The 25,681-nt window shown below is 41.0% G+C and overlaps 1 protein-coding gene across 5 annotated transcripts in view; it reads right to left on the minus strand.

The window, feature by feature from the left end:
* Window positions 1–25,681, minus strand: part of FNDC3B (fibronectin type III domain containing 3B) — a 356,699-nt gene that overhangs the window by 231,124 nt on the left and 99,894 nt on the right. For all 5 annotated transcript variants that reach the window (XM_018047697.1, XM_018047701.1, XM_018047711.1 and 2 more), the window contains exon 3: window positions 24,937–25,012. In XM_018047697.1, coding sequence (XP_017903186.1) covers window positions 24,937–25,012 — 76 coding nt within the window. The remainder of the gene's footprint in view (window positions 1–24,936; window positions 25,013–25,681) is intronic.

Here is a 25,681-nt window from a genome sequence, read left to right on the forward strand (position 1 = left end):
TTAAGTCAAAGCTGAACCAACACAGAACTCATATTTACAAGTACCCATTTAAGAAGAACTGATATATCTTTATTAGTTCCTTTATCTACCCTAAATACCTTATAAATTATTTTTTAAAATACTAGGGTCCAATGTTAAGGTTTACTTTAAATAGCTACAGTAACCAAGACTGCATGGTACTCAAGGGGGATAGACACATAGATCAATGGGATAGAAACAGAGGACCCAGAAATAGACACATACAAGTACACCCAAATGATTTTTAACAGATGTGCAAAGCAATTTATTAGAGAAAGGTAGTCTTTTCAACAAATGGTGCTGGAGCAACTGGACATTAATAGGAAAAAGAAGAGCTTAGTGTTAACATCAAATGCTGGCAAAGATGAGACTCCAGATCACTCACACATTGTTAGAAGGCATGTAGAATGGTATAGCCACTTGGGAAAAATTTAACAGTTTCTGATAAAACTAAATATGCAGTTATAACATAACACAGCACTGTACTCTTAGGCATTTATCCCAGAGAAACAAAAAGGCATGATCACACACAAAACTGTACATGCATGTTCACAGCAGTTTTATTTTGGCAATTCTGCCAAAAAAGGTCCAAATGTCTTTCAATAGGTGAACTGTTAAACTGTGATTTGTTCATAACAGGGAATACTACTCAGCAACAAAAAGGAACTATTAATACACGCAACTTGGATGGATCTCAATTTATGCTGGAGGGGGGGAGCCAATCTCAAAATACTAAGTACCATAAGAGTCCATTTATATGACATTCTTTAAATAACCCACAGAGATGGAGAACAGTTCAGTAGTTGCTACGGGTTAGGGATGGTGGGAGAACAGGGGAGTGGCTATAACCGATAACACAGGGAAGCCTTTTGACAAAAGAACAGTTCTTGATTGTGGTAGTAACTACACAAATCTACCTCCACATGCAAAAGCCATGTACAGCTGGTGAAACCTGTATCAACTCTGTGGACTGTACCAATGCTAATTCCTGATACTGATATTATACTATCAAAGACATTATTATATTAGGCAAAACTGGATCAAAGATACATGGGATCAGCCCTGCAAATTTTTACCAAATTCTTGTGAATTTATAATTATTTCAGAATAAAAAGGTTTTTGTTTTTTTAATACCAGTAGCTCTGGAATCTTGAGACCAAAATCTGGTTCTGCTACTTACACTACTGTGCATAAGTTATTTAGCCATTCTGAACTTTCATTTCTTCGTGTTTTAAGTAAGGATAATAATATTAGCTGGCAGCTTAATAAGAATTAAAATAAGCAAGAAAAAAAGCTGTATTCTTTTTTCATCTGAGATAAACGGGACCAGATGGCAAAGTATTTTTCAAGAATGATGCCATATATGGGAGTGCTTGTATGATTAAGCTACAGATTGTACCTACTAATTTTTATAATCCATTTGTAAATCTGACTTTTCTTATTTGTAGACAAAATTAGGTCTACAGTTAAGAGCATTATTGGAATAATAGCTATGCCACCCTATAGATTAGAAAACTGAGAACAAACAAACTTTCTTTAGTCCATAATCTGATGAAGTATACCTCAAAAGGTTAAGCAAACATTCTACTGGGGAAAGCGATTTGACCTGGAATTTGATATGGTTCATTTCCACATCAAGATCAAACAGATTCATTAGCTGCTTTTTAACCTAAGAAACTCCAGTTGCTTTGGAGAATGAACACCGAAAAATATTTCAAAAATTGCAACAGCCACCTTGCCCTGTGAATGCCTCCACAATAAGCCCTTCCAGGTCCCATCAGCAAACAGTACAAAGAAGGGCTCAAGATCCTGGCTGGCAGCGTGGCACCCTCAGGCTACCCTGTTCCCTCTTGCAGTGTGACGGAAATTCCTGTGCCCGTCCCTCGCTGGCAGCCCCTGTGAAGGCCCGCCCGCTATCAGGCGCCCAGCCTCCTGGCAATAATTCTGCAGTCAACCCTGAACACTTCCTCTTGACTTCCTCCAACACCAGGATGAACTGACACTTGGCGGTTACCACTCCGAGTGGGTGGCTGTGGTGGGAACAATAGCAACTCTTAACTAGACTTGGTCAAATTATACTGGAGAGACAGAAGGAGAAAAGAGAAGACACCAAACACATGGTGGCCTGAATTCTTTCATTCAAAACAATCGAGTTAGTTTATGCAACTGATGACAGCAAAACACATGAAATTAATAAAGACTTTGTTTAAATGAAGCAAAGAGACTTGGTAAAGTGGCTCTGCAAAAAGTCTCTGAAGTTTCATTGAAACAAAGAGCGTCCTGAAGATTTGTAATGCAGAAATTATCTCATTAACATCACACAAAAGAATGATTGCTCCCACTGCCCAGGCTTCCTACTCACAGTTGTACATGAAGAAAAGAACTATGAAAAGCTTTGGAAAGAAGTCTCTGGGTAATTTTTTCCCCCCAGTTTGAACTAAGGAGGGGAATGCATAAGAATTACATACACAGCACCGCTACCACTGAAGCAAGATCAACAGGTAAAATTGTTTCCCCCCTTCTACTCTTCACAAGGTGTACACCCAGTCTGCAACGTCAACAACAAAACGCCACAAATAATTTGAATAACTTTCTAATTCTACCCATTGATGGCCCAAGAAAATTCAAAGCCTCCTTAAAGGAAGTCAGATGACCTTACTAAGAATGTAAGTAGGTCTGTTATACTTTTACTACCCCATCCCCTCCATTCCATTCCTACCCTGCTTGCTCTTCTGAGAATTCATTTGCTATGGGCAGAGGCTTCAGTTGACTGAGCTGAGGGGAGTAATCTAGACAGCAACAGAAGAACGTGGCTTGCAGGAGAGAGGAGACACTGGAATATACAGCCACTGTAAATAATTCCCACAGTGTTTAAGTCCAAGTCCACCTACTCACTAGATTTGTGGGGCTATGCAGAAAAGCCAACACTGAACCAGGAATGAGATCCGTACGCTGGATCTGAATTTACCTCAGCTTCATTCCGTAACCTTCAAACAACCCACCGAAGAACACATTCAAATGACTTACACAAATAAATGATACACCAGGAACTAAGTAAGGGTTATACCACATGTCAAAAGCCACCTGGCAATCATGTGGAGACGCGGAAACAGTAAAGAAAATCAGGTCTCAACTGGCAGCGAGTCCTCGATCTAAAGAAGCAAGAGGACCCAGAGAACTGAAAAGTAAGAACATTTTCCTAGTATCTATGGCAGACAGGCTCCACATTCTCCCGATTGCCTTGGCTGGGTGTTTGAGAATCATTTTGACTAAGTTCCTTGGTTACTCTTCCATATCCAATTTCTGTAATTTAAACCATACTCTAAAACAACCGTGCTTAAAAAGTGCTGACGTTTCTTCCTTTCAAATGGTTCACTTCATCCCCAGTCTCACTGCCATTCCTCAATTCACCTCACAAGTGCCATCAGCTGGGTCTTACTCACGCCATCTGGGTCGTACTTGGTGATTCCCATCTCTCCAGAGGGATTCCCAGGTGGTCCTAGTGATAAAGAATCCACCTGCCAATGCAGGAGACACAAGAGACGCGGGTTCGATCCCTGGGTTGGGAAGACCCCTTGGAGTAGGAAATGGCACCCCACTCCAGTATTCTTGCCAGGAAAATTCCATGGGCAGAGGAGCCTGGCAGGCTATAGTCCACAGGGCCGCAAAGAGTCAGACTGACTGCGCACACACACAGACAGCCTATAAGACAGTGCACAGCCTATAAGACATAAGCAACGCTGTCTGCCCTGAAGCTGCGCTGGAGGCAGGGAGGCCAGCGAGGCTGTCGCAATAGCTAAGAGACTGTGAAGGCTCAAAAGGAAGAGACAGATCAAAGAACTTTTACTCTAAGGCACTTTGAAAGTCACTGTAATATTATCTAACAAAATGACCTGAAACAAAATTTCCTCACCTATAAAATGGAAATGGTGCATTCGATCAGTGATTTTTTGTTTTTCCACATGTGCATGCTAGGAGGGCAAGGTGGTCAGGGGAAGTTTTAAGAGCCTTTACCAGAAAAAAAGAGGAGCAGGTGTGCCTCAGGCCTCTCTGCCCTCAATCAGCGCCATCTGTTTTGTACAGTGGATGTCCATATCAGATGAACTGAATAAAAGGTTCTACAATAACCTTTAAAAACAAGCGAAGCCACTGAAGGTCTACATCAGAATTAAAGTCCCATTTCACTCTAAAATTCCATGACAGCTTGACTTTTATGGCTCCATTAGAAGGTAACAAGGAGCTATACCTGGACCTTTGCAAAAAAGCAAATTCAAAGAAACAGGCGGTGGTTGAAACATAAGCCAATACATAGCATCCAATGGGATGCTGATAACACAGATGGGAAAACTGCGCAACAGTATTTGCTCCTAAACAGTCGCTCTCAAGAGTCCCTTTCTCCAGTTCCTACCATGTGGAGAGAGCTTTTTCCACCAAGACACAAACGACAGTTTTGTTTTTTTGGAATGTCTGTCTGCAGGATATGACAGGGAGTCCATACTCCCACCGACCTCTGTAGGAGTGTGGCCTGAGTAGGCTGCAGCCCAGTCTGGCCTTCTAAAGCCTCCTTTCAGATGTCTGCAGCAGTCTGGGTCTCACCCCAGAAGTGAACTCCTGCTGATAAGAAACCCTTCCTATGGCCAAACAAATCACTGTTGGATTCTCGTCGCATTCTTCACTTCTGTTTTTCTTCCTCCTCCTCCCTTCCTATAAAAAAAAGGTGTCTTTTAAGTATATCTAGAAGGAAACCTGAACAGCTAGGCGCTTTCCCCTCTTAATGTGTTCCTTATCCCACTGGTGATTCAAGCCCTGGGCCGCTCCTTGCTCAGCACACTGAGACGGCTCTGTTCTGCTCGGTGGTGGGAGGCCACGTCAGCAGGAATCGGCGCTGGCTGCCAGGTCACATTCAAGACTGTCTGGAGCACGTCAGCGTGCAGCGCCCACAGGACAGAGGCTGCTCTATGGTTTCCCTCAAGCAAAGGGAACGCTCAGCCTGGAAAAAAAAAAAACCCTGGCCTCTGTGCACCACACCAACCCAGGCTTAAGGGAGACTCCAAACACTACAGGTTAGAGTTTCCCCATTTTGAAATGTTCCCCAAATATTTCCAGTTACAGAGTTATTGGTTTCCCTTCTCCTCTTTTTCTTAGAGGACGTACTGTACTGCATCCAAACTCATATTTGGAAAAGGCTGCCACAAGCCAAATCAAACTTCATCGTGGCTTTCTGGCTCCTCAGTCCGACAGAGGAAATTCTGCACACCCAACCCACCAGTCTCCACAGCCCTGACACGCATTGAGTCAGGACGGAAAACCTGACCTAAAGGGCTGACACACAGAGCTGATCACTATAGGCCTTTTTTCCCCCCTTCTAAACACACACAATAAAAACAGTAAACAAACAAGCCCTGCCAGAAGTTATCATGATATCTCACTGGATGGATTCCTGACAAGAAGCAAACAAATCACAGTGCACAGAGATACGCCGCATGAACAACAATGCTGTACTCTATGCAGCTGGCTCAGTAAGGTCCAGAGCCAACCCTGCCCATATAAACCGACATGATTAAGGTTAACAGGCTACAACCGCAGGGCTCCTATGCATCCAGGACACCTGGGAGTTTCATAATTGGCTGCAAATTTAGACTAGAGATCCTGTTTAAAAAAAAAAAAAAAAAAAAAAACATTTTTTTAAGTGAATTTTCTCAGAAATGTCTGAAGTTAAGGGCTTTTTCCTTCCACTCTTAGAGGAGGAAGGTCTTCTTAGGTGGACAGCCCAAAGGTCAAATCTTTCTCTCCAGAAACACCCGGTTTGCTAAAGCAAATATCTCCATTCCATGGAGAATATTAGAAGAAATAGGAGAGGAAGGGGGTGAAGACAGAGAGAGTAGTTGAGGACACGGAGAAGGGTGTTATGAGGGAAGAGAGAAGCGGAGTAACACACACACACGCTGCCGAGACATGGCTAAGGCAATACGCCCTAACAGTTCTGGAAGGCGCTGGGCCACCACGTAGAGAGGTGTTAACTACCCCAACCACACGTGTACACACACAGACCCAAGTGCAAGAGAGACCATTTAGTTTCCGAGAGGCATTAGGAGCAAGAGAGGCACTAGGAGCAAACCAGAAAAGAAAATCACATAGTCAGGACGCCACAAGTTGCTGCACAACAAACGTTCCCATGAAGAGGAGCCAGAGGACAGAGGAAAATCAAATACCATAGGTACTCAGAGATTTAGTGAGTAAAAGGTACTCTTCTTTTATTTCAACCGTTTGTGAAAATGAACACTAATAATGCATCTAATCTAAAGGGTCACTCCATCAAACCTGGTCTTCAGACAAGGACTGAGTATCACCAGCACCTCCTTACGGGGAAAAAGAAAATTCTAGACGGCTACCTACTAATTTACTGAAAACCAAACAAATATTCCAAAGTTAACTGGCTACCACAGGCTTTAAATAAATCCAAAGCATTTTGACCAGAGAAAATACCCTCGTGCTCTGATAAACCACAATAAAGCTTTAAAATTATCTCAAAAATAAAAACTACCAAATCATATATCCTACCTGTACAGCTGAAATAAATTTAAATTAGTTATTACACAAGGGAAGTTTTTAGAGGTGGATGATCTAGAGACAAAAGTAATGTCTTAGCTAACACTGTAGGAAAGGTGGGAAGGGAGGAAACTAGGAAGAGGAGGGAGGGAAGAAGGAAAGAAGGAAGAGAGGGAAGGAATCTAGGAGGAGGGAGGAGAAGAAAAGAGAAGAGGGAATATGCAAAGAAAATGAAGTATTTGCCACATATACGTATTAGAAATGCATGATAAGATCACTGAACTAGACTACATTGTTTTTAACAATAGACTGCTGCAACATCCAGCACAGAGATGAAGAGCAGAACAGCCTTGAAAGTTTTAAATCCCAAAGTGTAGATTTCACCAAAAGGTTAAAGCAGACACCAGTGGTAACACTGGCAAACACATACATTCATATACACTGTGTGAATGTGCATGTGTATGCATACATATACACAAATTTAAAAATAACCCTTTTGGCAGAGGGCAACAGAGACATTTGGTGAGAAGCTAAAACTAACAAAGAGCATCACAAGATTATGGCTTGTGTATAAATCCTCCAGGGCATATTTAGAGAATATGATGTTTAAACAAATGAGTCATATCTCTACAACTGAGAAGTAGAATAGTAAGCTATTTCAATTTTTACATACACGCACACACAAAATGATGCAAACACAAAATCAGGACAGAACCATATCAATTTGTGATTTTCAATTACCTAATTAAATCTGGAAGAGAAACTGAAAACTAAATAAATGTATTTCATGAATTCCAAGTAACTTTTTGTTTTCTCATTTTAACATCTCAGGAAAAGGAAAGCATCTTACAGTTCAGTTCAGTTCAGTCGCTCAGTCATGTCTGACTCTTTGCGACCCCATGAACTGCAGCACACCAGGCCTCCCTGTCCATCACCAACTCCCAGACTCGTGTCCATCGAGTCAGTGATGCCATCCAGCCATCTCATCCTCGGTCGTCCCCTTCTTCTCCTGCCCCCAGTCCCTCCCAGCATCAAAGTCTTTTCCAATGGGTCAACTCTTCGCATGAGGTGGCCAAAATACTGGAGTTTCAGCTTTAGCATCATTCCTTCCAAAGAAATCCCAGGGTTGATCTCCTTTAGAAGGGACTGGTTGGATCTCCTTGCAGTCCAAGGGACTCTCAAGAGTCTTCTCCAACACCACAGTTCAAAAGCATCAGTTCTTCAGTGCTCAGCCTTCTTCACAGTCCAACTCTCACATCCATACATGACTACTGGAAAAACCATAGCCTTGACTAGACGGACCTCAGTCGGCAAAGTAATGTCTCTGCTTTTCAATATGCTGTCTAGGTTGGTCATAACTTTTCTTCCAAGGAGTAAGCGTCTTTTAATTTCATGGCTGCAATCACCATCTGAAGCGATTTTGGAGCCCCAAAAAATAAAGTCTGACACTGTTTCCACTGTTTCTCCATCTATTTCCCATGGGGTGATGGGACCGGATGCCATGATCTTCGTTTTCTGAATGTTGAGCTTTAAGCCAACTTTTTCACTAATGGTAAGTCAGTTTAATTGACAGAATTTTCTCATGTAGATATACATAAAATGCTGGTGTATCTCAAAGTCAACCACATCACAGATTCAATAAAATGATAGCAAGTAACCTATGAAACCAATATAAAAAGGACAACCACACATGCTGTTTCAGAGATAAGAGACAGGGAAAGCGGCAAGGTAATCTTAGCCAGTTCATGAACAAGCAGTGGGCACGAGGCAGGGAGCAAAGGCACATACAGACCCTTCAGCTGAGGCTGTACACCCAGGAGGAGAAGGCGTCACTTTTTATGTTTTCATGATTCTTTCCATTCACAAATAATTTAATAACCTAAATATCAGACGGCATAAAAATAACTGTTTTACTGAAAACAGTGTTAACTATCTACTTATGACAATTCTATCTTTAAAAATATACTGGAGGGAAGTCCAATGGTTAGGATTCGGCACTTTCACTGCTGGGGCCCAGGTTCAATCCCTGCTTGGGGAACTAAGATGGGCAAGCAAAGCAGCATGACCCACTCACCTCCACCCCCACAAAAAAAAAAAAAAAAATACTGGGTACTAACTACATCCAAGTCTTTGGAGGTGGAACCCAAGCACTTCTTTTAATCATGGTGATTCAACTGTGCAGCCAGGGTTGACAAGTGATATAAAGTACCTGGCAAACACTAGGTACATACTTTTTTTTTAACATAGCAATTATTAAAACAAAGAAAAAAATACATAGTGGATAATTTTCTCTTTTTTTGGTTACCAGACAAAATTAATTTATGATACATTAAGAGTCCTAAATGATAGTTTAACATCTCACTTTCAAAAAGAAAATTCTAGATAATTAAGCTCTTGAAATCGGCCCACGCTTGAACCTATTAAGTTAATAGTCTTCTCGTGAAATTAAGAAGATCTAAAATGGCAGAAAACTCTAGGGGAATAAAAGTGACAGAGGAAAGATAAATTGAGAGGTAAGAAGAATTTTAGAAACCATTTGGTCCAATTCTCTTATTCTGAGGTGAGGAAAGTGAAGTGTTTGATGATCAAAGAAACCACATCGAATGTAAACGTTGTTAAACTCCATCAGTGCATTCTCTTCCTTTAATCAGAGGCAGGTTTTGTCAGGTTTCTTCATTTAAAAGCAAAGAGAGGGCTTCCCTGGTGGCTCAATGGTAAAGCATCCACCGCCAATGCAGGAGACACAGGTTCAATCTCTGCTCCGGGAAGATCCCACGTGCAGCCAAGCAACTAAGCACGCGCACCGCAACTACTGAGCCTGTGTCCTAGAGCCTGTGCTCCACAACAAAAGCAGCCATGGCAAGGAGCAGCCCGAGCTCCCCTCAACTGGAGAAGGGCCATGCAGCTTTAGCACAGCCAGAGATAAACAAATGAAACTATTTTAAAGTGTTATTTAGGGGACTTCCCTGGTGGTCTGGCACGTGGGACTTTGAGCTCCCAATGCAGGGTGTCCGGGTTCGATCCCTGGTCAGGGAACTACATCCCACATGCTGCAACTAACAGTCTGAATGCTGCAATTGAAGATCCCTCATGCCACAATCAAGACCTGGCACATTCAGATAAATCAATCAATCAATAAAATGTATATGTGGGTGTGTTAGTCACTCAGTGTGTCTGACTCTTTGTGATCCTATGAACAGGGTTCCTCTGTCCATAGAATTCTCCAGGCAAGAATAATGGAGTGGGTTGCCATTCTCTTCTCCGGGGATCCTCCTGCCCCAGAGATCAAACCTTGGTCTCTTGCATTGCAGGCAGATTCTTATCTGAGCCACCAGGAAAGAACATATATTTAAATATTTTATTTATTTATTTATTTATTTATATGGAGGAGCCTGGTAGGCTGCAGTCCATGGGGTCACTAAGAGTCAGATAGGACTGAGCGTCTTCACTTTCATTTTTCACTTTCATGCATTGGAGAAGGAAATGGCAACCCATTCCAGTGTTCTTGCCTGGAGAATCCCAGGGACGGGAGAGCCTGGTGGGCTGCCGTCTATGGGGTCGCACAGAGTCAAACACGACTGAAGTGACTCAGCATCAGCAGCATATATATATATATATATACACACACACACTATATATATAGTTTTTAAAAAGGAAAAGAAAAATTAACTAGATCAACTGATTTTTACTATATGGGTTCAAGTCCAATGACCTTTGATGTGAACTTAAGTTCATTTTTTTTTAAAAGTTGCACAAAACAGTGAGACTGTTGAGAGTGTATAGTAAAGATTTGTATCAAGGAAGGGAAATAGGCTTGATGTAAATTTAAAGAGGCCAGATTAGCAAGGCCATTTCACCCTTCCTGTTGAGCCATTTCCTATGTCCCCTAAGTACATTACCCAGAGCTACTTTTCAGCACTCTGGCTCAATTTCTAAAGAATCTCATTTTCTCCAAAGTCTCTTCTAGAGTTAATTACTTGCCTTCTTACTACCCTGGGTATAGCCAAGAAATAGGTAGAATGTACCTGTTGTTCTCCAGTTCCATCTGAGATGGGGGCTGGCATTCTATTCAACTCTGAGGAATGTTAATTGCTGATACTAGCATGACAGGTGCAATGAGTAGAAAAATGATCAATGAAAATTCACAGAACAATGGCAGAACTCATCTGGAGATCATGAGAAAACTCAAGAGTTGTAACTTGAATTACTAACAATTGGTCTGGAATTCAATTTGACTCTTGCAACAGATTTTTAAAACAGAACACAACGTTCTAAATTTCTACAATGGTGCCCTGTCCACAGAAGGAAAAAAAAGCAATATGTATAATCCTGTTTTTCATGTTACTATGGAGTCGTTCACTAACCCCAACTGCTTCTCATGGATTGCTTCTCCTCTCGTTCCTCCCATTCCAGATCTTTACTGGTAAAGAGCCCTATCTATTTTGAATTCTGAGTCACTTCCTTTTCCCTTAGTTTTATGCTTTAAAAATCTTAACTGTTTCTTTAGAATACTTTACAGAGTGGCACCAACTTCCATATTAGTTCCCTGACTTCTTCTTATCCTCCCCTTTGGCTTTTTCTTTTACTACCCCCTAGCTGTCAAGGGGAGGGGAGGTACTTGCTTATTACTTGAATAGAGTATCAGATATTGTTTATTTGTTAAGAATACGTCTCATATTTGCCTAAGTTTCCCAACTCAGTGATCCCCAAATACTACATCATACTATCCATTAAACTCCAAAATAGTCCTAGAATATCTTTGGCAATTGTATTTATTCTTACTGTATCTGAACTGAGGCACAGAGAAAAAGAATTCCTGATAAAATGGCAATTGAATAAGGAGGGATAAATGGAAAGACTACACAAACAAATCCTTTGAAAAGAGACACTGATTCAAACCCCAGTTCATTAAAACTCTAAAGGAAGGAAGGGGAAAGTTTTCAGATTAAGAAGAAATTCTATTTTTGAGCATGCAACTGAAGAATTTAAGCCAATCATTCTTTTATTTGTCTGCATTTACAAGAATTTTCTTCCTTTTGTCCATTTTATGCTGCTAAGTTGCTTCAGTCATGTCCGACTCTGTGCGACTCCAGGGATGGCAGCCCACCAAGCTCCCCCGTCCCTGGGATTCTCCAGGCAAGAACACTGGAGTGGGTTGCCATTTCCTTCTCCAATGCATGAAAGTGAAGTCGCTCAGTCGTGTCCATTTTATGACCAAACTTAATCCTGAGAATTCTCTCTTTTAAGGGCATGGTGGTGGTTTAGTTGCTAAGTCGTGTCCAAGTCTTTGGGACTCCATGGACTGCAGCCCTCCAGGCCCCTCTGTCCAAGAGATTTCCCAAGCAAGAAAACTGGAGCGGTCGAGTAGCCATTTTCTTCTCCATGGGATCTTCCCGACGACCAAGGGATTGAAGCAGCGTCTCCTGCACTGCCGGCGTATTCTTTACCACTGAACCACCAGAGATTCCATTTAAAAGCACTTCTCTATAAATCCCCTCTTCTTACAAGTGCCCCTCTTCCCAAAATTCTCCTCCCTCAAAGTTGTTCTCAAGGCCTGGTCCCAGAATCACGAACATCAGTATCCCCGGGAACTTGTTATAAACACAAATTCTCAGGACTCACCTCACCTATCTCAGACCTAAACCAGAAACCCTGGGGGTGGTACCAGCAAATCTGTGTTTTAACAAGCCCCAGGTGATTGCAATCTAAGCTAAAGTTACTGGTAATTGTCATCATCTGACCCTGCATGTAATACTCTAGGTTCAGGTATGCTGAAGGGAGATCACGAGCCAAATACCAAGCTGTTTTCTGGGCACCTACATGATTCAAAGTATGAGGCAAGATCTATGAAGGAAACAAAGAGGGGAGCAGTAGTTCTAGCCCAACTCTTCCACCAAGCCAAGCGGCACCAGAGCTAAACACAGTTTCTGCAAGCAGCAAGCTGTAAAACGGTTATTTTCTCCTTTCACTTTTTCAGCTTAATCCACCGTGTGCAATCTTACCTATTTTGATCAACTTTTAGTTTTAGTAGTTTATAATAGGTGAGTTGTTGTGTTTACATCTAAATGAAGGTAAAATAAATCCAGTCTCTGCTGAAAGGAATAAACTCAAATTTGTTCGATGACCCTGCGGAGATGATGGCACCCCACTCCAGTACTCTTGCCTGGAAAATCCCATGGATGGAGGAGCCTGGTTGGCTGCAGTCCATGGGGTCGCAAAGAGTCGGACACAACTGAGCGACTTGACTTTGACTTTTCACTTTCATGCACTGGAGAAGGAAATAGCAACCCACTCCACTGTTCTTGCCTGGAGAATCCCAGGGATGGGGGAGCCTGGTGGGCTGCTGTCTATGGGGTTGCACAGAGTCAGACACGACTGAAGCGACTTAGCAGCAGCATGTACTACTTACAGGAGTTTTTAACAACTGAAGACCAATTTTAACTAATGGGTTCAACAAAGACAACCACCACGAGGAGTTTACTTATTAAGTATATAATTACAAGATAAAAGATTTTTAAGCACTTTGCAAACATGCTTAAAGAAAATGAACCTGATGAACTGACAGGTACAGAGCACGTGCAATGTGATGTACTTGGGAAAGCACACCATGAGAATTCCTTTAACTGTCCTGAGAGTTAGGTCAACCAGAAATTCTCCATCTCCATTGCATATTAAATTACCTATGAAGCTTTTCAAAACTAATGCCAAGGTCTTGCCTCCAACAATACGACAATTCCCCTTGGCTTAGACAATCTGACAATTCCCTATAATTAGCCTGGAGGCCAGCTTGTACATTTTTTAAATCTTCAGGTAATTCTGATATGCAAAAGTTACAAAGCACCAATGTTAATACAACGAGTTTTTAAATTCTGAGAGGTTAGAGATGTTCTTTGTTGTTATTTAGTTGCTAAGTTGTGTCCAACTCTTTTGCGACCCCATGGACTGCAGCCTGCAGCCCACCAGGATCCTCTGTCCCTGGGATCTCCCAGGCAAGAATACTGGAGTGGATTGCCATTTCCAGCCCCAGGGGATTTTCCTGACCAAGGGATCAAACCTGAGTCTCCTGCATTGGCAGGTGGATTCTTTACGTAAAGAAGCCTAGAGGCGTTCTTTACCTTAAGCATAACACGCAAGAACTAAGTCACTCAAAATGTGAATGCTTACAACAATCTGAAGGTCCTTGGTGCCACTGAACTGTACAGTTAAAATATGGTTGAAATAATGTTTTATATTATGGATTTTTATCACTATAAAAAATTTTTTAAGTACTCACTATAAAAAGCGAATGCTTGACCCATAAAATAAGAAATGTTTTGACTATTGAGACTAAATTAACCAAATTGTTCTCTGGTGTTGATTTGTAACGTATAGGATAATAAGCAACACTTTTGCTACATTTTAACATTTTATGACTACTTCAGCTTACTCAGGCAAGTGAAGTATAAAGGTTTGATTATAACACCTGCGAAGATCATTCTTCCTCAACTGGAGGAGACCAGCTAGGCTCTAGCCATGCCTAAGTACCTGTCTGCACTGCTTGTATCCTCACAGGAGGCGCAGAGAACTGACATGGCTGGACCTAGCATGAGACACCCTAAACTGATGTTAAAGGACCCAATCCAGCCCCAGACAGCTGTCAAAGACATGCAACTTCAACCCAAGAACAGGCAGTTTAATTTGACATCCACATGAAGTAAGTGTACGTGTGAGTATGTAAATCCGCTTTCCTGAGAACTGCATAACACAACAGGTAAAATTCATCTGGTTGGTCTTCTAGCAGAGAATAACATACTTTCACCCCAAAACACACTAAGAATAATGCTTGTGCTTATCTTTTCAAGTTTCCATTCCTTTCCCAAAGAGTTTTCTTCCCTCGATGTTTTACCTCCTCTTACCAGGTTAGAGCAGAAATTATAATTTGTTAGTAATTGAAAACTTTTAAAATTAAGTGAAAATGTGGACATACCTTCAGCCAGAAAGATACCACAAAACGTGTCAATTCTGGTTCTATTACACTGCAATATATGAAGTGTCCATAAAGATGTTACATTTAAATTATGGAATGCTTCCATTTTAACTCAGACACAAAAAGATTTGAAGAGTTTTCAACAATCAACTTTTCCCTCCAAACTGCTAAAGGGGTTGGGGGAAGGGGGGTTTATATTCAGCCACATAAGAAATGTGGTTATATTCAAAGAACCCCAAACCAGTAGTCATAAAGCAAAGTCGCTGATGTGGGCAGTTTGGAAGTCACTTTTCTCCATATTTAGATGGATGGATCCAGAAAGAAGTATGAAAAAACACTTCCCTTTCACTGAACTGTCTTCACATCCTGAAAAATAGTGTGCAAAATACCTTTCAAGTCACTGAAACTCTCTTCTGAGAATACTACCAGAAAAAAAGCAATTATTAAAAAAATTTTTTCTTTCTTTTTTGTTAATCCTAATGTTTGCCCAACTATGACAGAGTACAAAATGTTTAGTCACTATTGTTTACACTGTAAGACAAACATTTTCCTAAAGGACTAGATTCCGCCTATCTTAGGGAAACATACAACTTCTATTCCATAGCTCACTCCCTTTCTTCAGTGTTTCCCTGGTCAGCAAGTCGTGACTATCTCCTATACAATTCAAATTTCTGTTCCCACTTCCACACCCACCAGCACTGCACTCACTCGAGCTGCCTTGGCCTCCTGCCTGCCCCTCACCATCTCACCACCTCGCTCTCTCCTTCAATCACTCTGCTGATGGAGGAAGAGAAAAATCACCCTAACAACTCCACTTACTTCAGTAATCAAACTCATTTACAATTTAAAGTGTACTCTATCTATTACTCCTGGGTCTGACATGGGGGTTATTGAGAGTTTGCTGCTACAGATAATGGCAATAATGTATAACTGCATGAAAACATAAAATACTAATGAATAATCTAAATTACTTGCTAATAATATAAAAGATAAAGTTGGTCCATCTTTCACGATTAAATAGCCTTAACAATACTTTCCAGGGTGTTTCCAGCCTACTCGGCACAAAAGAAAAACATTATCAAAAGAATGAATATAATGATCATTCCCTCATGTCTTTTACAAATAAGGAAGCTAACCCATATATTGGACTTCAGATTTACTGTGTGCTTTTGGAAACAAATTTATACCTGCATTCATTATCTTAACTTGAGGAATGGGGAGTAAAAAATAACCAAACTTAACTACTTAAGCACAATAACAAAAACAAAAAATTACCTCTGTGAATTAACTAAGAGACTTTTCCCATCATTTTGACATGATTTTTCAGCAGTATATTAGGAAATGACTTTCCTTTTGTTCTGGACACCTAGGAGGTGCTGGCCAGGCACTGGGATACAAAGATTACTAAGATTCGACCCTTAAACTTTAAGAATCCTTTACAGTCTTCTTTACATGAAGTTTTCCATTTCAAATTAGAAGCGTAGAAACAAAGGTAAAAAATACAGAAAGAATGAAGCAAGAACTAAAGACTACAAGCTGTGAAATAAAATGTGGCGGACAGTCAAGGTAATGAGACAATTAGCTTCTCTAGAATCATCTGCACACAATGATCCAGGACTTTAAAGGAACTCCAGGCAGTGGTGCCCTCAGAAACGACACTTTAGTCATTGCTGAGCAAGCCTGCAAGACAAAAGGGCACAGAAGCTAAACTCCCAGTACTTAATTTTTAAACATATTATTATGAAACATTATTATTTTGAAGTATTACAACTAAAGTGTGAAGACATCTGAAAACTCCTAACCAATGCCTCAAGTTCAGAAAAGCTTTTCTGAAATGCTTTTAACTGACAAGTAACAAAAATAAAGGGGTGGTTCAATGTTTAACTGTAAAGGATACTGGGAGCCTAATAATGGTTCCTTTTTTACTGGACCCTTGCCTTGCTTTAGAAACTCTTCTAAGTGCTTTCTACCCAATATGTCATTTAATCGCCACAGCAATTCTTTAAGACTGATATTATTATTCCAATTCTACAGATTAGGTGTAGGTAAAGAGAAGTAACTGCTTTTATGATATACATCTAACATGAAGGGGACTTCTAAGCCAGGCAATCTAACCCAAAACCCATAATAATCTTACCAATATGCTTTACTGCCCCTTCAGTACAGCCTAAGAGCAAAATACATTAAATAAAGATTAAAGAAGTCCGGAATTTCATTGAAATGTGAATGACAAGACCTAAAGGAGGGAAGGCTTACCCACAGGAACTGCTTCATAGGCCTGTGTGAATAGGGCTGCTCAGGTACAGTGTGAGAGTTAACTGTTTATCATTCAGAAAAAGAAACAGCTGAAGCTTCAACTACAAAACTTACTTTACATGTAGGAAAAGGTGGAGCCACTGTTTTATCCACAATCCTTTATCTGAACAATATATACACATTTCCATAAACCTTGATCTGAAATGTTGCCATCACCATCAACCCCATGAAAGCAAGCCTATTGTTAAGTTGGCAATAAAACAGAGACCAGAACTTAAGACAGATTTCCATCACCCAGATAATCAACCCAATGGCCACAACTGATCATGACATCAATTTAGGACAAAAATCATCACCAAAGCTGTATACATTACTAGACGGTGACGGTGATGATGCTGGTATTTACAATGGATTATATCTCACAACCTTATTGCATAGGAATTCCCACTACCTCCATTTTAAGAGAGGAAATTGGGGTTAAGAGTTTAACCATTATCTAGCAAACAATCAGGGATTCACACTACAGAGCTTTTACTCTCAGAACATAATTTTTATAGCTTCTAGCAATTAAATCACTCACGCTTTACTTGGAGAAAAAGACCAAAGAAAGTCTGAGAATACAATTTTGGGTTAAGTTTTTGTCCTAATTATGAATGTGTGGTGGTGGTGGAGGTGGCTTAGTCATTCACTCATGTCTGACTCTTTGCAACCCTATGGACTGTAGCCCTCCAGACTCCTCTATCCACGACATTTTCCAGGCAAAAATGCCCCATGGAGGAGGGCATGGCTACCCACTCCAATATTTTTGTCTCCTGCATTGGCTGATGGATTCTTTATCACTGAACCAAAGAGTAAGCCCCATGCATATGTAAGAATAGCTAAAGACAATCCAGATAACTGGGCAAGGCAGAAAGCAGCAGACACAGTGGGTACATCTCGAGAGGGACTTCACACCTCCTGGGATGCAGCACAGTCTGGCATTCATATAACCATTCTCATGACACTACTTGGTCCCAGAATGATGACAGCTGCACTTAGCATCCCAGACTCTCCTCCTACCCTCTCCAAAAACTGGGCTCTCCCGCTCTAGGCACCTCGGTATTTACTGGTTCTTATCACTCTGCTGGTAATCTTCTAGTTACTCAGCAGCAAGCTATTGTCTGAAAGGGGACCTATCAGGTCAGCATACAGAACTCCTGTTTGCACCAACAACTATGTATGCCATGTGTGTGAGAGACAAGGCAAATCATCATACCCAAAATAAGGCTTCCAAGCATTTGAGAGATCAGGTATATATTTACAATGCTAAAAGTGATTTTTCATCAACCTTTCATCAATACTACACACACACAGGTAAAAGACCAATTTGTCCCAAAGCTTAAGTTATAAAATGAGCTGGCAAGTTGGTGGAGTAATTCAGATTTTCCTAGAAACTCAAAGAATCTCTCAACCCAGAGCTTCACTGGAAGGCTATGTATTAATAACTCTCACCAAATATAGCTTTGGATCAGTCAAAAAGATGGGCAGTACAGAAGGGCTAGCCTGGGCTAAAGATTTGGTATTTTTAATTCTATGAGATTTTTCAAGTGAGACCTTAACTATTCACAGTAAGATTTCAGGTTAGCGATCTCTCACAAATCCCCAGATGCAAAACAAATTGACTTTAAAAGTGGTTTCCTGTGCTCTGAAAAAAAGCTCTCAAAATAGAAAAATTATAACAGGAAAAGAAAACCTTTTCCCCATATAATGCAGACTTTCCATAAATAATTAAATACAATCAAATAAAAATCAAATACATATCAATGTAATGAAAGCTTGCAAAGATTCTTAAAGATTTAAATGTGGTCATATGCAGGAATTTCACTTTCAAACCACCCAAATAGTTTTGATGAAACACTTGTTTGCAAATTTAAGCCAGGACAAGGAAGGGTGCAATCAATCTCAGAAGACCGACTTCATTTACAGCAGGTCCCCTTCCTTGGTTTTAAGCCAGTAAAGCAGGAATACCTCATTTTCAGGCAGTCTGCTTTAAAGGCACAGACCATATAGATTTGCTCGTGAAATGATAGTCTACCTCAGCTTGTAAGCCCTCCCAGTGACATCACTCATGTCATTTCTCAATTAACAAAGCAGGAGACAATGAGAGCTCCCTAGGACGTGTCTTAAAATTCTTAGGAAGAATGTCAGGTTGGTGTTTTAATGTGCCAAATAAGTCTAATAAATGCACTTAAAGTACCAAGTGAGGGGAAAAAAAAAAAGTAACTTGAAGGTCCCTGTGGCAGTCTGGATTCCGAATATGGTGGGGTGAGGGGGTGGGAGGGAGACAAACAAGGAGATTCAGAAATGCGGAAAGGCTCTCAATGGTGTCATTCACAGAGCCTGTGAGCAGAGCGTGCAGTTCATCAATGATACAGTTCCCACACTCGGTGGGGCGGGCGGAGTCAAACACAGAGCTGAAGAAGGCTTAGGGAGAGCAAAGCAGGAGGGGGGAAAGCTTCCACTCTAATAGCAACCAAACTACAGCCACCTCAGAGAAGGGTTTTCCTGGAGCTTCCCTCCTGCCATTTCAAGATCTCTACCCACTTAACACAGATTGGCTGAGTAATAATAATCTTCACAAAGATGTCTGGATTATTCTGGACAAAGAACACTAGCAATTATTTAAATATTATTCTTCATTAGAATAATGGTGATCCCAAGCATTTCACTTTTATCTTGTTTTTGCTGTTATCACCGAAACATTCATGTTTTCTTCGGGCTCACAAATTTTGAAATATGACAGTCTTGAAACACAAAAATTGCAGCATTAGTACAGGTCAATATGAAAGTTCTTCAGACTTACAAATTTTTTTTAAAGGAAACTGATTGGCTTTAATTAAAATGTGATTTGGAAGTTCTTCTACAGAGATTTTCAAAGCCACTACAATCACATAACTAAACACCTTTAAGTTCCCAGCACAACAGTAAAAGTTAAAAGAAATATCATCACATCTGATATAACGCCAGAGCTAGTCAAGGGTCTAAAGTCAGGAATTACTGCCAGGCTGTGGGGCTGGGGCGGGTTGGGGGGAGGATACCTTGTTTCCTGTCACAGTGAATTCACAGTCCAATTCACCGTCTAAGGAAAGGTTTACACGCAGGGCTACCTCTACCTGCTCCTCCAGGAACACAGAGGAAGGTCAGAATGCACTGAAATGCGGGGCGGGGGGGGTGGGGGGGGTGGGGGGTGGGGGGTGCGGAAAGGGCTCTCCTGAAGGAGACAGACCTAAAGCTTAAAGGAAGTGTGGTATTTGTTTTGGCTGAAGGGTTTTACAGGGAGTAGAGAAATGGCCCATAAAAAAAGATGGCATGTGTGGACAGGAAGGAAGGCTGCACTGCCAGCACCTCAGCCCAGACAAGGATATGAAAATAATGGGAGAGACCTGTGGCTGCCCTCTATTAATGTCTGAATTAAGCAAAGGAAAGAATTCATATTGATTGCTAAGACTCTTTTTCCCCCAACAATTAGCTCTTTATACACTTCCATCTGGCCTAGGAAAGAAAAATCTTTTGTCTAGGATGCCATAGGTATAGTGCTGCCTCCCAGTGAGAATGAACTATGACCTTCTGTGGCCCCTTCAAGACCCATGATTCATGTTTCATGGAAAATACTGAGAAATATTCCATTAGAAATGAATCTGCTTTCACAGCATATTGTATGTTTCCTGTGTTTTTCTTCCTTCATTATCACCAAGGACATTCCCATGAAAACAAAAACAAAAATCTCGTTTTCCCCAGAGTAACAATATTCTTTACTTTGATTTGCTCTGAATTTCCAGAATGCCTTTTCATGGCATCACAATAAGCTCCTGGGGATTTTCTAGTGATGTCATAAATGTCCAAGAGAGAAAATCATTACGCTAACAAATGTAACTACAAGCAAAGGGGGTTGACGTCATATGGTGTAATTTCAAAGTTTCCAGAGAGACCTGCAACCAGCTCCTCGCCCTACTCCTAAGTCACAAGTCCCCACACCCCCCACCACCAGCTATCATTAACCTGCTGGCTAGTGTTGAAATAGCAAAGCTACAAAACTGATAGTTTCAACCATGGCATAAGCAATGAGTATGACTTGAATTTCCAGGAAGGCCACTACCACCAACCGTCACTCCATCCCTGCCAAAAAAAACCACCTCTCCATCTGCTGGCTGGTGTTGAAAGAGCATAACTAGAGCTTCATTCACTTAACTTTAATCTTTGGTAAAATGCAACTACTTCTTTCAGGAGTTTCCATTACAGTATGACTCAATTTCTGATCCTTTCCTAACCAGTCCTCTATCATTGTACCTCTCTCCTTCCAGCACCTCAAGTGGAAGCCCCACCTAGATGTTCAGCCCACCTCAACAATGGCACCCCACCCCAGTACTCTTGCCTGGAAAATCCCATGGACGGAGGAGCCTGGTGGGCTGCAGTCCATGGGGTCGCTAAGAGTCAGACATGACTGAGCGACTTCAATTTCACTTTTCACTTTCATGCATTGGAGAAGGAAATGGCAACCCACTCCAGTGTTCTTGCCTGGAGAATCCCAGGGATGGGGGAGCCTGGTGGGCTGCCATCTATGGGGTCACACAGAGTCGGACACGACTGAAGTGACTTAGCAGCAGCAGCAGCAACTCTGGGCCCAATCCTGACTTTGGACAGAAATAATTTAAGGGTTTATAAAGCAATACTCCCTATATCAAACTATCCTGTTCTTACTTGTATTAACAGGGTTCCTGTCTTACTCCAAAGACCCAGCCTCCACCACCCATTTTTGCTCTGCACACCACCTCCATCTTATCCTGGGGACCTAAGTGACTTAGCAGCAGCAGTAAGTACTCATCTAGCATCCTTCCCGGAATCCTGCTACTCCAAGAATCAGAAGCCATCTTGTTTTTGTCATGTGCTCAAGAAAATGGAGTCGATTTCAGCTCATGACTCCCTGAGGTAATAAAGCCCCAGAGCAAGGCAATAAAGAGCTCTGGTCCTGGGGCTTTCCTGGTGGCTCAGTGGCAAAGAATCTGCCAATGCAGAAGACATGGGTTCAGTCCCTGACCCCGAAGATCCTACATGCAGCTGAGCAACTAAGCCTGTGTGCCACAACTATTGAGCCTGCGCTCTAAACACTGGAAGCCAAGCTACTGAGTCCAGGTGCTGCAACTACCAAAAGCTGCGCACCCCTAGAGCCTGTGCTCCAACAGGAGAAGCCACGGCAATGAGACGCCCACACACTGCAACTGGGGAGGAGCCCCCGCTCACCACAACTAGAGAAGACCCTGCAGAGCCACAAAGACCCAGCACAGCCAAAAATAAATATGAGATTATTTGAGAAACAAGAGCCCTGCTCTTTCTCCCTATGTGACTGTAGCTGTGTGTTAACCTCTACAGGTCTCAGCTTCATATGTATCTGTCATATTCGATGAGAGAATACATATGCCTAAAAGTTAAAAAATATATATATTAGCAATGATAAGGATGTTAATCACAACAAATTTATAAATATACTGCCTATTCCCACATTCTATATTGATATGTTCTAGCCATCTGGAGTGAAGCATTCGCTCACTCACACTGGAACGCAAATGAAGGGGTCAGCGAGGATGCCTGGCCTGAGTGACTACCTATTACACGTGAATGGCCAACAATGGGTCTGGACGAGGGTTCCTTCCAGTTCCTGCAGTTGGTCCTGTTGTCTCAGTGCCTCCCAAGCCCTAGCAAACCACTTGGGGTTCCAGGTCCTTGTCCCTCTCATCCTGTCCTGTGTCATTTCAATTAGCTGGGCCAGCTACCAATATGTCCCAAATAAAGATAACCACAGTATCTGGGTGTTCAGAAGAGAATAAAGACTGAGAAGACTCAGAGGAAGCCAAAGATAAATGGCTCCACAATTCTTCTTTAGTCAACAGCATTTTTTTTTAAATCACTGAAAGGGGTGTTAGTATCACTTGTCTCCAAGTAGCATCATGAATAAATACAAAGCTCCCATTGTGGACAGAGCAATATACTTGCAAAATACCCTGCAGAGTATACCAGTTACGAACATGCACTCAAAAGAAGTGAGGAAGAGGCTAACTAGATGAATACACACACACACACCCTCTTCAGACACCAAAAGTAAAAGCAGGTGGCATGAAAAAGTGGATTTTATACAAGTTGATCCACTCAGCAATTTGCTTCTTATAGATTCTATTACACATACTCAGTTGCAGAGTGACACAGTCTTCCAGCCAGTACAGAGTTCCAACCTTACTATGACCAGAAACTCAACTATTCTCTTACTGAACTGGAAACATCAGCTCCATTCTATGTAGGTAAAATAACTTTTCATCTCCTTTTTTCTAGTGTGTTCTTTTTTAAAGATACAGAGTGAATTTTGAGGTTTTATTTGTTGATAATATGTTACAGTAATACAAGTAGGTGGAAGATTCTGTATCTTATACTACTTTAAAATATTTTCTCTCTTCTTTTGTCTGAAGTTCCTTCTTATGGTTTGGTTTTTAAATGGTTTAGAACACCAACGATCAATTTCAGGGACACAACGATCAGCGAAATGCCATCAGAAAAAATACCGTTCATGAATGTCTAAATCATTTCAGATTAATTGCAACTGAAATGAGTTTTAATTTTTTCCGTAAATTTTTGTTCTTATAGTTTAAAAAAATAAGTAGTGGAGCTACACAGCAGCATACTCTATTATGCAGGATAGAAAAAAATAAAGTTTTTCCATGTAGTTCACTATGGAAAACTAAAACTAAAGGGCATTTCCATTCATTTTCTTTATATATTGTTGAGCAAGCCCAGGTATTAAAAATAAGACCTTTGGGCAGATTTCAGTCTAACCAACAACCTAGTATTGAGCTCAATTACAGGCCAATTTACCATTTGTCCCATAATCCCAGTAACTCCCAAAAAGCTCTCACCAGAGTGCCCTCCAACATAGCAGTATTTACAGACTAACTCCAGATCTGGGTTGATCTTCCTACAGTAGAACCTCATATGGATCAGAGTACCTGTGTCTCTCTCTCTTTCCAAAGTGAATGACAGAGAAGAGGTACCAGTATTACACAAACTAGAAATTAACTGAAATGGCCTAGGAGCAGTCCTTAAAGAACTACATTCAATGAGCCTCGCTATACCAGTATACCTAGAGTTTATTTAGATAAGATTCTGGAGAGCTGATGCAGTAATGGAATAGGACTTTTGGAGATCTTAGGAGGGGGTATCCTGCGCACAAGAGAGACCTGAACTACTAAGGGCAGAGGGTCACTGCGGGTGGGCAGCCTTGTAAAAGGGCCCCCAGTGATGCCTGCCTGCTAGTACTCACATTCTGTGTAATCACCGTGCTCAAGTGGGTTAGGTGGAGTGCTCCCTCTTGCCCTGTAGTTGTTGCTCTGATGAGGCCAGCGGTCATAATGTAAGCACCTCCATGGAGAGGCCACTTAGCAAGGAACAGACGGAAGCTGCCTACCACTAGCCCACAAAAAAACCCTAAACCCTGCCAACAATCACTTAGGCGAGCCAGGAAACAGACTGACACTCAGACATGCCTCATAGTGACTGCAGCACTAGCCCATGGATCTTAGTGTTTCCATAGGCCCAAAGCCACAGGACACAGCTAAGCTGTACCTAAACTCCTGACCCACAGAAACTGCAGACAACCAATGCTGTATAGAGCTACCAAATCTGAGTAACCTGTTACTCAGTAATAAATAACTAAGAGATATTTAATATAGATTTTACCTCTAAAAGCATCATCTGGGTAGCATCACAGTATGTATTTGAAACTTTCATCTAACTTGAAAAAGTACGTGCTATTCTCTACTGGAATTTTAAGGTCTTTTAAAAATCTCTGGATTTTTCAGGGGACCAAATTCCATAATACATGAAGACAATGCAAGCTTTCCCAAGTTGATTTAATTCACTTAAAAGTCAATTAATACTCAAGACATTTAACTGTGTCACAGGCCAACTCAGCATTAAGGAGCCCCTAATAAAAGCAAAAAAAAAAAAAAATCCAAGATAAATTTTACTTCTAGAAAATCACATGCAGACTCAGAGATAAACTTTACTTCCATAAAATAATAAAGGAAATTTTTTTTTATTAGAAAGCTAACAAAAAACTTCCTTACCTTGAATGCACTGCAGTGTTCCATCCTCCGCTCTTATTGTGAAAGTCTCACCTGGATTAACTTGAACGAGAATAACCTGCCAAAATAACACATTAATTTCAATTTTTAAATTTTATTTATTTGGCTGTGCTGGATCTTAGTTGTGGCATGCAGGATCTTCAGTTGTGACATGTGGGATCTAGTTCCCTGCATTGGGAACACCAAGTCTGAGCCACTGGACCACCAGGGAAATCCCTAATTTTCAGTTTAATACTAGAACATCTGGGGTTTTCTCAACAGTTTCATTATATAAATTTATGTATTAGACAAGAAATACATAGCACAGAATCTTGTATAAACATAAAACTTAGGAGATGTCTTAGATCTGGTTCAAATTTGATGGGGGATAAGTACATGCATTTGTATTTAGCTAAGTGTTTGGGGGGAAAAAAAGTATCTATGTATAGGACGTGGAAATATTAATGAACAGTATAAGGAGGACCTACCAAACACACAAATCTTTAAATCTATTACCTAAATGTCTGTTTTAGTCATACAACACAGATATTTTGTTATCAGAAGACAACTTCCAAAAGACTAAATCACGCATGCCATGGCAAAATATGTTCTTTCAAGAATCTCAGAATTTTAGTTCTAATCTCATTCAGTTACTTGAGATAACAAAAGGGGAAAAATAATTAATCTATATCTAAATATAAATGAAAGGACATAATCCAAGTTTTAAAAACTGTGGTTAAAAATCATC

The sequence above is a fragment of the Capra hircus genome, chromosome 1 (assembly GCF_001704415.2).
Source record: "Capra hircus breed San Clemente chromosome 1, ASM170441v1, whole genome shotgun sequence".
NCBI lineage: Eukaryota > Metazoa > Chordata > Mammalia > Artiodactyla > Bovidae > Capra > Capra hircus.